At 35.3% G+C, this 16319-nt stretch overlaps 3 protein-coding genes across 3 annotated transcripts; 2 read left to right on the top strand and 1 right to left on the bottom strand.

Moving 5' to 3' along the window:
* Window positions 1-1797: 1797 nt before the first annotated feature.
* On the top strand, window positions 1798-5054 carry LOC137735640 (DUF21 domain-containing protein At5g52790-like). The gene is made up of 13 exons (XM_068475084.2): window positions 1798-2134; window positions 2215-2291; window positions 2384-2467; window positions 2586-2699; window positions 2831-2917; window positions 3006-3145; window positions 3252-3339; window positions 3426-3499; window positions 3648-3778; window positions 3870-4138; window positions 4220-4266; window positions 4424-4775; window positions 4888-5054. The coding sequence occupies exons 1-13, from the start codon at window positions 1954-1956 to the stop codon at window positions 4951-4953; spliced, it is 1710 nt and encodes a 569-aa protein (XP_068331185.1). The 5' UTR covers window positions 1798-1953; the 3' UTR covers window positions 4954-5054.
* A 2486-nt stretch (window positions 5055-7540) lies between these two features.
* Window positions 7541-8284, top strand: LOC137733172 (transmembrane protein, putative (DUF3464)). Its single transcript, XM_068472331.2, has one exon. The coding sequence runs from the start codon at window positions 7578-7580 to the stop codon at window positions 8130-8132; it is 555 nt and encodes a 184-aa protein (XP_068328432.1). The 5' UTR covers window positions 7541-7577; the 3' UTR covers window positions 8133-8284.
* A 3767-nt stretch (window positions 8285-12051) lies between these two features.
* LOC137735313 (heavy metal-associated isoprenylated plant protein 39) lies at window positions 12052-13304 on the bottom strand. Its single transcript, XM_068474729.2, has 3 exons — window positions 13031-13304; window positions 12776-12851; window positions 12052-12589 (listed from the first exon to the last, which is right to left on the bottom strand). Exons 1-3 carry the CDS (start codon window positions 13037-13039, stop codon window positions 12279-12281), a joined length of 396 nt encoding a protein of 131 aa, XP_068330830.1. The 5' UTR covers window positions 13040-13304; the 3' UTR covers window positions 12052-12278.
* Window positions 13305-16319: the final 3015 nt, after the last annotated feature.

Genomic DNA, 16319 nt, shown 5'->3' with positions numbered 1-16319 from the left:
AATTTCAATGAAAATACTCACTTTGTAACATCATGTTGTTAAATTAAGATATTTAGCATATTTTAAACGTATAACTTAAAATGATTTGCTATTTCACTTTATGTGACATGGAGTTCTGTGGTTTAATTTGATTCACCAAGATGTATTCCGCGGAAGCTGATAGAAATTGATTCGTACATGATTAGTTAACATTGGAAATATTTAGTGTGTTTGATTGGAGCATCTTCAAAAGAAACATCAAATTCAAAATATTAAATTTCAATTTGATAGCTGATTTGGTAATTTGATAGAATGTCAATATCTTCCTTCCACCCAATATGTCGAGATTTATTGCTTCATTTATGTGTTTTTTCAAATAAAAATAATAAAAGTTGTGTAGCTAGTGGTTTAAAAACCATAAAAAAAATAATAAATAAAAAATAAATAAATAAAACACTTGAATATACTATTCATTTAATGTAAGGAGGCAAGTTGAATACTTTTGGACAAAAACAAAAAACTGATTTGATGCCTATGCTTCTTGGCGTCAATTTTGACATCTGAAGCCCAGCCTGCATTTGCACGTCAACTTCGACATTTCGATTGGAGTACAATAAGACCAGTTCGAATCAGTGGCCCCGGAACTCATGATTTTAAAAGATTTTTAATTTGTCGAGAATACAGCTTGGTACACTAAGTATTATAATACAATTAGTTGGAAATTTGAACAAATAAAAGCTTTCCAACTAATAGCATTATGACACTTAGTGTATAAAGCTGTGTTCCCGGCACACTGAAAAACTTATCGATGATTTTAGTGTGTTTTACCTCTAAAGTCGAAGCTTGCTGTGACCTTCATGCAGAAAAGCATTCAGCCTCCAATTTGGATTGTGCCTACTTATTTTGTAACTTCAAGTTGTTTATAAGCTGTTTAAATATGTGAATGCACTTATCGGATGATAAGGGGTGACACTGATATGTTTTGTAATGTTGCTCTAGATGTTGGTTTGGTCGTTTGATTTGGATCACCGAGTTGGTCAATTCTGTGGAAATTGCCACCTGAGTGACGATTAATGGAGTTGTTATTTCCTTGAGGTACCGTAAGCTATTTTTCATCTCTTTGATTTCCACCAGCAGGATATATAGTATGCCAATTAATTTTTTGTAGTTGTTAACCGACACACAAACATTTTGGTTGTTTGATTCACCAAGTTGTCAATTTCTATGAAGACTTATTGGTTTCAACTGTTTGGTATTAAACATATGTACTGACATTGATTAATGGAGTTGTTACTCTCTATGAATACCTAGAGAGACGCGTGCTTCCATGAGAGTTGCGATATGAACGATCCCGTCACTGCTTCACAAGTTTTCCAACGAACCATATGAACGCATGCTTCTATGAGAGTTGGAATCTTGGGTTTTGGTGCTCAACAAATAGAATCAAAAGGAGTCTCTTTTGGTGATTGGATTTATGTATATGTATTGGAGTTGAGTACCGGATAAGCTGAGACCGGATGAGTTGAGCACCGGATACGAGCTTCCCTTGTTAACTTACGTACGTCCATTCCATACATGCATGCTTTAGTAATTAACTTTCCAACTGTCACAATCCAATGGAGGTTTTGATGCCTTAGGTTTCGTTTTTTAGTATTAAAATTGGATATTACCAGTTTTATTCCAACTTTCTTGTTTTTTAATTACCAGATTAATTATTTTTTTTTTTTATTAGGGACTTGGATTTGGTGAGAAGACTGTACCTATATATATATTCACATCTCATACGTGCTCTGATTGTCTTTGTCCAAAATTCACAACACTCGACACTATTTGTTTCGTTGTTTTGTTTGTTGTGATCGATACAAAAGATAGTCCTTCGCGTGTTTGTTCAAGCGAAAGTGCATAAAGCCAACCCTTCTGTTTGATCAATACATTGTAGTTCATTGTTGCAATATTAGTACTAACTATACCACCATGAGAGACCACGACATACTGTGCTGTGAGACCGATTTCTGGGTGTTCATAGTCATATGTGTGGTCCTTGTGGCATTTGCCGGCATTGCATCAGGCCTTGCCTTAGGACTCCTCTCCTTCAGCCAAGTCGATCTCGAAGTCCTCATTAAGTCCGGTCAGCCTCAAGACCAGAAGGATGCAGGTTGCTAGCTACGCCGAATTTCATTAATTACATCATTGTGAATATTAATTGCTAGCTTAATCAGCTTATTATATTTGCAGCGAAGGTTCTGCAGCTTGTTAAGAATGAACATCTACTTTTATGTACTCTCCTCATAGGAAAATCGCTGGCAATGGAGGTACGCCGCTACAACATGTGTAAATTGTGCTAGTTTTTATGTTCTGAAGTACAAAATTAATTGGCCTATTGACTAATGTATTGTTCTATAAGGCGCTTCCCATTTTCCTGGAGTCGCTTCTTCCCTTTTGGGCTGCGATTCTTGTGTCAGTCACCCTTGTACTCGCATTTGCGGAGGTAAAATTTTTGTTTTAAGCCATTCACTTTGATTTTTGTCCCAGCCTAATGCACTTTAGATGTTGATAATACATTATCGTTGTCTTAAGATCATTTATCCTTCGCTTTTTTCTCTTAGGTCATTCCTCAAGCTGTATGTTCTCGATATGGACTACATCTGGGTGCGAAAATGACTCACTTGGTACGATTGCTTATTGTGGTTTTCCTCCCCCTATCGTATCCTTTCAGTAAGGTAAAACACATGTTCAGTATAGCTCAGATAAATGTCCAGTTTGGCTGCCTTCACGTAACTCAACTCTTTCGTTCTAAGCATAAACTGCACAGATTAAGACTTTTTCGTGTTTGGAAATTTGACCATGGCAGCTGCTGGATTGCCTCCTTGGCAAAGGGCATTCGGCGCTCTTAAGACGAGCAGAGCTAAAAACATTGGTGGATCTGCACGCCAATGAGGTAAATTTGCTAAAGATTCTTGTTAAATGTTAACCGTCTATGCATACCGTGTCAAAAGTCTAAATACTGTGATCTTGTTCATCACTAGGCTGGGAAAGGTGGAGAGTTATCGCATCACGAAACGATGATTATTGGTGGTGCTCTGGATTTGACTTTCAAGATTGCTAAAGATGCAATGACTCCCATATCTCAGACTTTCTCTCTTGATATCAATTCAAAACTCGACAAGTATGTTACGATGGTCAATTGAATCTGTTCATACCAAAATTAAATTATCTTTAATTACGTTTGAGTGCTATGTCATTTTGATGTGTTTTTGTCCATGGATCTTTAGGAATACACTTGGTTTAATAGCGAGCAAAGGTCACAGTCGTATACCTATCTACTCCGGAACCCCAACAAACATTATTGGCCTCATACTGGTAAGCAGGCCTCATTGTTTACTATTTTCTTAAAGCTACCTTTCATCCTCGTGTAACCAATTTCACGTTTTCTCGGAATGTACTAGTTGAAGAACTTGGTCTTCATCCGTCCTGAGGACGAAAAGACAATTAAATACTTGACTATCAGAAAGATTCCAAGGTAGTGTATGAGTGTTTCCTTATCAAAACTGGCAATTGGCTTCATGCTAACACAAGGTTCTTTTTTTCCGGTTACAATGCTAACACAGGTTTTAGGCAAAACCAAAACTAGTGTTTGTTAACGTAATTCTGTACATAATCTTTAACAGGGTCTATGAGGATTGGCCTTTATACGATATACTGCATCAGTTCAAGAAAGGTCATAGTCATATGGTTGCTGTGGTGAAGAGTAACAAGGATATTAATTCAAAATCAAATTCAAAACTAGCAGGGAGCGGAGGTAATGTTACATTATACTGAAAATCAAGTTTTTGGTAAAAAAAATGTTTTTAGACTAGTAGAATTCTTGGTTGTTGAGCGCGATTCTACAGGATTAATTTTTCCACAAGAGCAAGAGCGTCTGAGCACTTCCGAGGACATGTCATCACCTCTATGTTCAAGTGAAACTGCATACAGTATTCCTGCATCAAAGCATGTTGTGGAGGAAGCACAAGAGTTGGAGACACAAAATACGCAACAGAGGCAAGGATTGCGGACGCAAAATGTATCATCTGAAATTATTGAATCCGTTCAAAGTCGCATGGACGAGGAGGTAATCGGTATCATAACAATGGAGGATGTTATGGAGGAACTGCTGCAGGTACCCAAGTTAATATATGTTTTTTCATGTCGATATACGTTTGAAAGTTGAACTAACGAGTCTATTTATTCTGTCTTCAAGGAAGATATACTGGATGAAACAGATGAATATGTCGATGTTCACAAGAAGTGAGTGGTGACAATTTTCTTGTTTTCTACGTAAACTCCACATGTCTGTTACAAAAATTAGAGCGAAACCCTAAAACCCAAATGATTGTTAATACTTTTAATGAGCATTAATTATATTTGATCTGACTATTTGCTTTGTTTTTTGTTTAATCCACAGAATCAAAATCAACCTCCTACCATTTTCAAGAAGATCATCACCCTCAAAATCTCCAAGAAAATCTGCGCCTCTAATTTATTGGAGAACTCCACAGCAGTCTCCACTGTCTTCATACAGCACTCCTGCAGCTGGGTCTCCCCTCCTGCCATATTCAAGAAGGTCATCAGCCCCAAAATCTCCAAGAAAATCTGCGTCTCCGATTTATTGGAGAACTCCAGAGCCGTCTCCACTGTCTACATACAGCACTCCTGCAACCGGGTCTCCAATTTATCCATATAATCAACAATCTTTTATAAGACCTGCCCTGCATGCATCCGCAGGCCCGGTTCGCAGCTGTCCATCCTCACATCGAGTGAGTTAATATATCCAATCCAATTTTAGACATCAAACGTGACGTAACATAACAATCATTGTGTCGCATATATACGTTCACCTTGTTTATATGAAAATTTTGATCTTAGCAGGCCTCAAGAAAATCGGATGATGAGAAGCTGCCAAACCCCAGTGACCATAAAGTTTACAGGTGGTAAATTTAATTAAAGTAAATTAGTTATGGAACGTAACAAAATTTTCTTTAGGTTTATTCTTAATCTGTAATTATATAGTATGGTGTGCATGCTATTTGCAACATGCAACATGCAACAGTAGAAAAAGTAGTTGATGATATATATTTATATATTCACGCTGATATATTTTATACATTCACAGTTAATCAAGTTGAGTTGTTTGCATTTGTTTATGCTTCCTTCTGCATGCTTGAAGACCATCTTAGTTTTAATTAATTAAACCAAATAAAATAGTACGTGTTTGATCAAATATAAGAAACAACGTGCCCTTACTGACGCAACAGTTGCTTAATAATTAAAATAAAAATTAATTCAACGCAGTTTGCTTTCTGTACTTAGTTTATTGTTAATGACTTAAGTTAATACGCTTGTTTTGGACACTAATGACGACAGATCTTACCAAACATATTTGATCATGTCTTCAGTTGCGTGCAAAATATGAAAGGGTGTGGCTACGCACACCCCTTTCCTTTTTTAACTTTTCAACACTCTACTCGATTTTTGTCTCGAATTGAAAGAATTGAAGATTATTATTTAATTAACTAAAATTAGCAGAGGGTGTATAGAAGATTAAAAAAAATGTGTGAATAACACAACCCAATTATTAATCACTCTCAGTTTGAACCTTGAAACATAAAAATGCCAAGAAGGAAATTATCTTTTTAATTTGTTGATGGCCCAAAATAAACTTCGGAATATACTAGAAGATATGTATGAAGGCAAAACATACCTAAATTACCTAATCTGATTTCGATCAAATGTTAGCCTTGTTCAGGTTGTATATTTTTTTGTTACGTTAGAGGAATTGTAATCTTCAATTTATTTGAAGGGTGGGGCCACATGCGAAGCTACAGCAGGACAAGGAGGGGCAGCCACCCCTCAGCCTGCATCAAAATTGTTCGTCAAAATGCTTGAATGAAGGCTGGGCCGCTGTCCGAAATTTTCATGATTTGGATGCCCAAACACAAGGTAAATTAGCTAATATTGATCGGAAAAAAATGGTGTCACGGCTGCCGCTTGGTTGCAGAAGCGCCCAACTTACTCCGCGTGGAAGAAAGACTCAATCTGACCCAACATTCATGATGAGACGACGTCGTTTTACTACAAAAATGGGGTTTGATATCTTAGCTATGTTCCGTTTAGTTTGGATAAACTCCAAGATAGGTCTACAAGATTAAAAAGATAATGATATAATGAAATATAATTAGATATAATTAGATATAATATACTAAATTTATACCAAATATTACTTTATATATGAAATATGTTCTCTGTGTGGAAGATAAAAAAGGGTTTTGAATATCACTACCTATAATCCTAACTCATCTGGTTTACAGGGACCACTTTCTCTACAAAATGAGTAGGGGTCCAACTTCAAAATTGGATATGATCAACCAGAAATTGATCTTAATATGTAATATTGTTCATACCATTTTATCGAATACACAATTTATAAGTACCAACCACTTCTATATATTGTGGAGTTCAATTACACACCCTATGGTTAAAAGAAAATACTTTTATATATTCTGCTCTCAACTCTCATGAGAGGAGAAAAATAATTAAGAACGGAAAATAACACTTTGGTAAGGAAGTTTCTCTCCCTTTGGTTGATTGATGAGCTAGTGATGACATGGATCAGGATCCCTGGGACACAATCGCCTTGACTTACTGTGAGTTTTGCTTATAGGCTCGTATGCACGCTTTTGCTTATACAATCTCTTCATTTCTCAATCCGATATTATATATTTCTTCCTTGGTTGTTTTGACCAATAATTTTCGAATCGACTTGGTCTTAGAATTGAGAGAGTAAAAACCAAACCTAAAATTAAAAAACAGAAACAACATTAATACTATATAAATCACAAAACATCTCAAGGTAGACATTTCTCTCTAGTAGTACTACACGATATGAAGTTAAACTAGGAAGTATCATGGATTGACATCATAATTAAGTAGGTTGAGTTTCTTCATATCAGAAGCAGAGTTGTAGAAGTATTATGGATTGACATTTTAAGTTGTTTTTCATTTTTTAGATTTTGTTTTCATTCGTTCTTCTCCTCCCTCACATCACGCTTCCTCATCCATCATTTTTCTTATACATTTTTGTTGTCATATATCTCAAGCACAAAAAGTAAAATTAAAATCTAAAAACGAAATGGTTACAAAACACGACCATTGGTTTATATCGCTTGCAAGAGCACAAGTAGGTCGAGTTGTGATTTACTAATTTGGTTCCTTTCTCACTTTATTATGAGTTTTGCTTGTTCAGTATAGAACAAATTATCCTAGCTTAATTTGGTGATCAGAAAATTAAAAAGGTAGTGCATACTCATTTTTACCTTTTACACATCTTTTTAATTTTTGGCCGTCGGATCGAATGAATTGAACAAGAACAAGGGACAAAAATTAATGATATTGGGACATAAAAAGAGATGTTTGAATAGCACAACTAATTAAAAATCTCAAAATAAATCACAAAATATCTCTAGAGACCATGTCACCACCATTCATTTGTGATAAGGTTTATAGCAATAAGACCATACAACTTAACTTTGACGTTATAAAGAAGTAACCCAGCCTAAGCCATGAAAACTCTGATTTTTTCCTTCCAACCATCTCTCTATCTTTCAAGCTCTTCGCCATGGAAGCCCAAAACCCTAACCTTCCACCCCAGAACCTTGCAGAACCAAAGCCACCCTAAAAGAAGTACGTACAAAACACATGCAAATGCAAAAGGCTTTGGCAGTGAGCAACCAGCCACCACAAACGAAACGCCGACAAGCAAAATCTCCGGCAAAAATGATAACAACGATGGCGACGAGGAAGTTCCACAGGTTGTTTTCGAGAGAATGCTAGTGAGAATTATCGCCGCCGTGGGGCTGCCTTTGGCCACGGGCTTTGCGTTTTTGAAAGTTTTTGACGCGGTGAAGGAGAACCACTTGTGGGACGTGCCACTTTGGCTACCATTCTTGACGACCTTGTTGACTTTTGGGACATCGGCTCTTGGGATAGCGTATGGGGCATTGTCTACAAGTTGGGATGCAGAGAAGAAGGGTTCAGTTCTTGGATTGGAAGAAGCTCAAAGCAATTGGGTTGAGATGTGGAGGGAGGAAGACGAGAGTAATAATAGTAATAAATGATGGTTTAAGTTTGGTTTATGTAATTAAATTGATAGATTTTGGTTACCATGGCTTCAAGCACCATTAGTTAGTTTTTGTTTTCCCCTTATTCTCTTGACGTAAATTTTTGAGTGTGTCGATTACACGGTATTATTGATTCACTTGTTATAAAATTAGAATGATGTGCCATAAATTTATATGCATTATTTGAAAATAAATTTGCCCGTACTATAACATAAATAACTTAATAATATATATATATATATATATAACAGGTACGTTAAAAAGGTTAATGCTAGAAAAATTAAATTTACAAACTAAATGATGTGTCACTAATAAAAATAGGCATGTTTATTAACGCTTAAGTAATAATCTAATCATCAACTTTCATATCATTTAGCCTTTAAAAATATTATCTACAAATTTAATTTTCCTAACATTACCTTGTGCTAAAATTAAACTTCTCATATGTATATATGTTAACGTGAGTAGGTGATGGTTTGCACAGTTTTACATTCTTCTTTCTATTCATTCAACTTCAATTTAATTGAAGGCTGTATTTGACTTGCACATTAATCCATGAAAAATATTAAAAGGAAAACTAATGAAAAGAGCTTGAAAATTTTAAGTTTTAACGATAATGACAAAATAAAGTGTAAAGTGAATAGTACCATGATTGATTTTTTAGTGTAAAAATATGATTTTCCATTAAAATGAATAGTATCAGAATATTTTCGTTAAGGTTCCCAAATATTAATCATTGGATTGAAAGTTTAATAGAAAAGCTGTAAGATCTCTAAAATTTATTTTAAACAGTCCAATTGAGCATACTCATGTCGAAAATACTTTATATAATATTAAAGTGAAAAGTTACTTTTTAAATTTATAGAATCAAGATTCAGAACTAAATGGTTTAACAGTGAATCAAAGAAAAAGAAGAAGAGAGCGAATATGGTTTTAAAAATTGAGTGAGTTGAGTTTGAATTGTTAGTAACAAAATATTTAAAGTTTGTTAAAATAGAGAACTGGCCTATTTGATTAATCTGGGTTTGACTCTTAATAAGAATAGAAAGATTAAGGTCTGATTTGATATTGAGGTGATTCTGAAAAAAGTTGGTATAAAAAAAAGCTAGGAGCTGTTTTTGTATTTGGTAAACATTCAGCTTCAGCTTTTTTTCATAGTTTTTGGTGAAAAATAGCCAAAAACAAGAAGCTGCAAAACCCAACTTTGAAAAACTGGTTTTTTTTCATATATGTTTTATATAAAAGTTTACTAAACACGATAATATTGCTTTTTTTTTTCAAAAACACTTTTACAAAAAAGTTTACCAAACACTCTGCTGCTTATTTTCACAATACAGCAGAAGCGACTTTTTTCCAAAGCACAGCAATACCAAACCAGCCCTAAGTTTACTTGATCAATCAGAGAGTAAGGATGTACGGGAGGAAGGGTCAAAGTAACTCAGCTTAAGGAAGATGGGACCTTTTTTGAAAAACGGAGAACGAAGAGATGAAAGAAGCAAAGAATCACCAGTAATATTTTTCGATGCACCCGAAGAAAGTACACAGCAGGTATCCATCCGCTAAAATGAGGATTCTTTTCGGATCTTCAAATCGTGTCCGTTTATCATATATTATACGGTTAGTCATATACTATTCATATTTAATTTTAAATAAAAGTATTTAAAATAATTTATGATCGCACAATATATAATGAACTAACATGATTTGAGGATCCCTAGATCCTCACAAAGAAGATCCGGAAAGGATCCTCATTCCATTGGCTAAACAGGGCCAGGAGCTACGAGCCTAGGAACTGAGACTTCAGTTTTCTTGGTTGCCTTACTTGTTTAGGGCTTAGTCTGACTCATCATGAAATTGTGTAGAGTCATGTGCGAATTTCCAACTTGTTTGGATTCAAACATGTTGTATGAAAAATAAAAGAAATTAAGTAGCTCAAATAGTTTTTTAACATTGTTCGCTTGTTAATTTAAAAAATTTGCAACTTTTTTGGAGAGTTCCTAGGTATGTTTAACTTAAGCTACTAAGCCTACTATTAAATAATGAGTTGATGTCACTGCAAGTTGTAATACAAGGAGGTGCTTAGATCTGAGCTCTTACATTGCATATGGATTGATGTCATCTCAACAATTATAAAAAGCTTCTAATGAATCATTTTAAAAGAAAAATTAATGAAAATAATTTGAAAACATTGAGTTTTAACTAAAAGGATAAAAATGTGTTATAAGTGAATAATACCATGATTGACTTTTAGGATTAAAATGTAGTTTTTCATTAAAGTGAATAGTACCGAAAGCTTTTCGTTAAAGTTCCTGATTTTAAAATGAACTAGACGACAGTTATGTGTTAATCAGTGTTTAGTGATCATATTATATTCTCTAATTAAGTACTATTACGTTTTCTATTTTCTTTTTATGTGGTTCAATGTGCTAGTTAGAAGAAGTAAAACAAAATACACAACTTAAATTTTTTTTTTCCTCTTAGTATTACGGTCTAGTGGTTTTCTTATTTACTTGTAAGTGAGAAGTCTTAAGTTCGATTCTCGTCAAAAACAAACTTAAACCACATTATTATTAGTCTATTGTGAGGCTAAATTTGTCCTCTTCCTTGTAGATAATATCGTTTGTTAAAAAATAAATAATCAGTTTGTGATTTTACCACGGTAGCCCACTCATTCAAGGGCTAAAAAAACCCACATAAGTATTTCAGCCTCCTCTAATCATTATCGTGTCATTCACGATTATCAAAAATTGAATTCAATATATATTGTATGAAATACAAGTATGTAATTCGGTATTAACCATTAAATCACCCCGCAAATAAATGCACAACTTGATTAGACATAACAAACTCTGCAAACATTAACCAAGCTGCATTAGGAATTTAAAAAGTAACGATATATATGTACCACACAAATAATGGTTAATTAGTACCGACATTGATGATAACATAATGGAACCATCTACTGGCCGGCGACGACGTTTTCCATTCGATGTTGATGTGGGGAGAGATCACTAGAATAATTAACGAACCAACAGGAAGCCTACTGTTATACGTCTACTTATATCATTACATCATACAGAATCCTAATCTTCTGTGCCGATTGAGACATTTTGCATCTGTATTTGTTTTGCACACACGGAAGTCTTCATCGCATTTGATTTAAGAGGTATGATATTCACACATTATTTTTTACTTTTCATACATTCTTTTAATTTTTGATTATCGAATCGAATGAATTGAAAAAGATCAACAGACAGAAATTAACAAAGGATGTGTGAGAAGTAAAAAGGGATGTGTGGATAACACACCTCTTGATTTAATTAATCAGGCTTGTTAGATAAAAATTGTTATTGTGATTAATATAATTTTTCACATACATTTTGATCACGTCGATAAAAGTAGTTCATGAGTTTGTTCATCGTTAATTATTTTGATCATTCTGTGTAAAAATTTGTCAATTTTCTTATTAAGTTAAAGAATTAAATTGATAAAAATACCCTTAAAAAGATATAGTCGCTGAGATCTATCAAAAATGATATGAAAGTTCTCAAATTTATGATCAAATATAGAAAAAGTATTGTCCTCTCGCAATCACGCAATCACACACGTAATATTGCCCCTTAACTTTTGGTGGACGACGATTACTATGTTTGTGGCATGATGTAAACCTCAACGTTTTTCCAAAAAAAAAAAAAAAAAAAAAAAACAAAAACAAAAACCTCAACGTTGACATTAAGAATCAACCATTAATCTCAACTTTGCATTCTCAAAGTCAACAAGTGATTAGCAGATAATAGTGCACTAAAAAAGAAGCGCGTAATCAACAAGTGATAAGCAGAGTGTTTTACACTAAACAAAAAAGTGCGAAAATCATTTTCACTTAAATATTACTATTTTTTTTTTTAAGGAAAAAAACTTGTGGCAAGTCACGACTATCCATTCTTTTCGGAAATCGAAAAAACTCACAGAAACATTTCAGCCTTCTTAATCACAAGTTTGGCGTCCACACCAAAAGAAAAATACAAAATAGTACATAAAAATACCACAGAGACTTCTAGATCATAGAAAGCCAATACCAACTATGTACATCCGATTTCTCCTCTTGAAAAACACCATGCATGTCAATAAAATTTTACCAACCATTCAGCAAATGACACAAGAATTGGGATCCTCTTCTGCACTTCTTACGCAGTAATATGCAGGCATTGGAGGATACTGAGCTTGGTAGGCCCTCATAGCCTCAGCCAATTCCTCCTTTGGATCTTTCTTCTTCGGCTCCTCCTTCTTTGGCTGCTCCTTCTTTGGCTCCTCCTTCTTCTCCTCCTTTGCCGGTCCGACTGAGACTATCTCAGTAGGGTAAAGCTTCCTTAATCTTGCCACCAACTCCACCGGATCTATGTCCCCTGTGACCGTCAACTTCTTGTCCTTCATATCCATGGAAATTGAATCAAGCCCTGCAGAAAGAGAATTCCATTAACAAAATTAAATAAGTTCGTCACTTAATACATGTGGATTTGAACTTGAGAGACTAGCAAACTGCTGTAACTAACTTGGCTACGCATAAATCTGCTAGTTCGAAAAACTATTGAAATCGGAGTAAAATGTTGAAGAAGAGAGTAATATGGCCATGGATTTAGTACCTTCAAGCCCCGACACGGCCTTCATGGCTTTCTTCTTAGACTTCTCGTTGTATACTTCCAATTTCAACACTACTTTCTGTCATGTAACAAAATAGTATAGTTTAGACCCGCAGCAAATTATAGTCAGAAAAAATAAGCAAAGATCAAAAGTAGTAGCATTGGTCATGCATGCATATCTTTTATGTAAAAAGCATCACATAAAAAAGTTGTCTGCAAAAAGAAAGAGCTTTTGAGCAGAGTAAAAGCCCTAATTACCTTCATCATTTTCTGTGGAGCTTGAGAGATCTGAGAGCAAGAAGTTGAATAAAAAGCTTCAAATATTTAAGCAGAATCCAAGAGAGACGTTGAAAGTGTCTTGGTGAAGTGAAGAGTCCTGGGACTGCAATTTATACCGAAGAACTGAGGAGGGAAGGAAAGAGAAAGAAGGAAGTTACAGAGGAAGGAGCCGAGTCAACGTCATTATGGTCAAGACGCAAGCTACACAACAGAACCGCAGTCTCCGGTCAACAAAATCATGTGCTATTTTTGGCTGCAAGAGAAAATTAATTAAATTTTAATTGGTATTTTGCATCTTCAAGATATCAAATAATACTAATTCAGACCTTGAAGAGAAGGGATTTACATTTTTTTTTTCTTTCCAAATGTGGATTATTCATGTGATTCACTTCACATTAAATTTCAACGATTCGAAACATTTATTTGGTAAGTCTCGATTCATATATCATTTTTGCAAAAATTTAATTCAATTCGAAATTATTTGCATATTTAATTATCACGATAAAATTGCATTAGTTTTTTAGAACCTAGTGTCTGTTAATTTCTTATAACTCAATTAGATATCTCAAATATTTTCGATTTGACTAATATTTTGCAAGAATGATCTATACAGTATAACTTAAAAAAAAAAACATTCGAATTGTTGAAATTCGATATGATGCATACTTCACAATTAATCTACATTTAAAAATTAATTAGAAATCGAAGATCCCTACTCCGAAAAGTTTCCGAATACTAATTAAGGCTTACGAAACTTTATTACATTATCAGTGATCTGATCTCCCACTGCCAAACGGCACCCTAGTGGCTTCTTACACTTTTTGACGAGTAGTTCAGTGGGTTTTGAAATGTATTTTGCAATCATAGAGTTCGTATCCAATTTCCAGGAAGGAACGGTTGGCATTTGCATGAGCAACTTTTTTGTACGATTCCAATTTCTCTGTGGGTCGTCGTCGTTGGTAGGGCTTCCACATCCCCACCATAGCCACCTTTTTATTTCTACGATCTCCACGCGTATTTCAGATCATGTCAGGCGAGAAACTGTAGAAAAGACTTGACTTTGGTTCGAATTTTGGTTTGATACAGGTATCACCCCAATCAGTGACGGATTTAGAACTTGACAAGATCAGGATATAAACATGATTGAAAAAAATTTAAACGATAATATCAAAAAAGAATTAAACGGTAGTATATTCATTCACGATTCAAGGTAAAAGTAATATTAAAAGCTATAATTGTTCACGGCGCTTCTTTATATTTTGAAAACATTGCATTATATATTTGTTATCAATACAGAGGACCACAAGTTCATCCGAGGTGCTCACCAGTCATATTTCCTGTGTTCACGAGTCACCTGACGACCCAATTTGACCCTTTGTAGCTCCGTCACTGACTCCAACCATGTGGAAGACAAATTCAAGGCATTTTTTTCATTGAATCGACCTTAATGCATGTCAATTTCATACTCATTTAATGAGTGGCCATTGTCCGCACCCAAAAATCCTTCTACGTCTTTATGTATCGCATCATGTGACTATGAAACCACTTACCTCTTTATAAAAAGGAGCTATACTTCACTGCCTTTTCTTCCGTTCCCATCCGTGGTCCCATGGGCTATTTTTAAAATTGTATACGGCCAATCGGACATGAAGGTTTTCTTTTTATGGTAGGGGCGCTCATAGTGTGAACGGTAATTAAGCTAAGGTCTCTGGTGTCACATGGGTGGAAGGTATAGTGTCTTCTAAATAGCCTATATCTTTTGCTGGGTTTCTACTTCTGCCTCTAGTAGACTAGTAGATCCTCTATTTTCAAGATTCTCATTGCGTTAACCCAAGCTAGATTAACATGCTTAATTTAAGCAGCAGATAGAAAAGTTTATTTTTTGAAATATGAAAATTAAACTAATCATTTCGGGATGATTCAGTGGTTAAGAACAAATTTCGAATCTTATTCCACGACACCTTTCGAGTTTGATCCTGGTGCTCGTGAATCACACGATGATGATCAGAAGAAGACTGAAATGTCTTTTTGAATCTTTTTAAGAGCATTCCCACCGTAGCAAATTGCTCGGGGGACAGTGTGGAAAACAAAGGCCCGAGGGCCGGTGGCAGGCCTCCAGCGTGAGGAAGCCCGGCGGAAGGGGGAGGCCTGAGCAAAGGGCCCGTGAGGGATTGCCAGCCCTTGAGCCCGAGGTGGGGATGAGGTCATGCTGACGCCAGGGTGGCGTCAGCCTAATATTTTATTTTTTTTGTGTCAGGCGCGTGCACCCCACCCGCGCGTGGGGGCGCGTCCCGACAGAAAAATCAGAAAAAAAAGGTTTTGTCAGTGACCGTTGGGAAGCCACGTGGCTTCCCACGGTGCGTTAGATCTTAACGGCCACTTAATGTGGACCGTTAGATCTCAACGGTAAAAAAAAAAAAAAAATTAAGTCAGATTTAATATCCACCGTTCGATCTGAGATCAACGGTGGATATTAAAATGCTTTATAAATAAAAAAATAAATGAAAAAATAGTTTTAAAAATCTGAAAAGTTACCGTTGTGCCACGTGGCACAATCTGGAGCGTTGGAATTCAAATTTTTTTTATATCCAACGGCAGAGATTAATTAATTGAATAAAAAATTCAAAAAAATTCAAAAAAATCTGAAAAAAAATTGTTTTTACTTTTCTATAAATACCTTGTCATTATCATCTACCTTACACAACAATTTCATATTTTTTCAACTACTTTCAATCACATTCCTTTCTTTGTCTCAAAGTTTGAATCCATTTTTTTTCAACAAAATGACCACTGGTGCAGGTACGAAATAATCATCCAATAGTTCCATACCTCGTCGTTGCCTGCTTCTATCAAGGTTTCCGGAACGGCTGGGCCTGCAGATCTGAGCCGCAGCTTGGATGACTCGACGGGAATGTGAAGCTCTGCCCCTTCTTACTTTGTCATCTCTCATTTGACGCTCCTCATCCTCTTCCCTCTCATTTCTTACCCCCTGGTGATTGAATGTTGCTTCTGATTCGTTAAACAATTCTTCCTCTTCCTGATTGAATTCCCACATCATCCTTGAGGAAGAAGAAGAAGACATTGAAAGAAAGAAACAGAAACTATGAATAATGATACAGATTTTTGTGAATAAGGAAGCAGAAACTATGAATAATGATAAAGAGCTTGAGAATTTTGGTGTGAGATTTGTGAGGATGGATGGTGGATTATATAGAGGATTCAGAAAGGATTAGGTTGTGCATAATGCCACGTGGCATCCCGTCATTCG

The sequence above is a fragment of the Pyrus communis genome, chromosome 7 (assembly GCF_041283825.1).
Source record: "Pyrus communis isolate YQ-2024b chromosome 7, ASM4128382v1, whole genome shotgun sequence".
NCBI lineage: Eukaryota > Viridiplantae > Streptophyta > Magnoliopsida > Rosales > Rosaceae > Pyrus > Pyrus communis.
The sequence above is the reverse complement of the archived record's forward strand: the minus strand, read 5'-3'. Positions and strand labels throughout refer to the sequence as shown.

Excerpts from the sequence above, each read along its gene's own strand:
- LOC137735640 (XM_068475084.2), top strand. The coding sequence starts at position 1,954 with ATGAGAGACCACGACATACTGTGCTGTGAGACCGATTTCTGGGTGTTC. Across the intron at positions 3,500-3,647 it reads ACTATCAGAAAGATTCCAAG|GGTCTATGAGGATTGGCCTT; the intron begins GTAGTGTATGAG and ends AATCTTTAACAG. Across the intron at positions 4,267-4,423 it reads TATGTCGATGTTCACAAGAA|AATCAAAATCAACCTCCTAC; the intron begins GTGAGTGGTGAC and ends TTTAATCCACAG.
- LOC137735313 (XM_068474729.2), bottom strand. Across the intron at positions 12,590-12,775 it reads GGCCGTGTCGGGGCTTGAAG|GGCTTGATTCAATTTCCATG; the intron begins GTACTAAATCCA and ends CTCTTTCTGCAG.
- LOC137733172 (XM_068472331.2), top strand. The coding sequence starts at position 7,578 with ATGAAAACTCTGATTTTTTCCTTCCAACCATCTCTCTATCTTTCAAGC.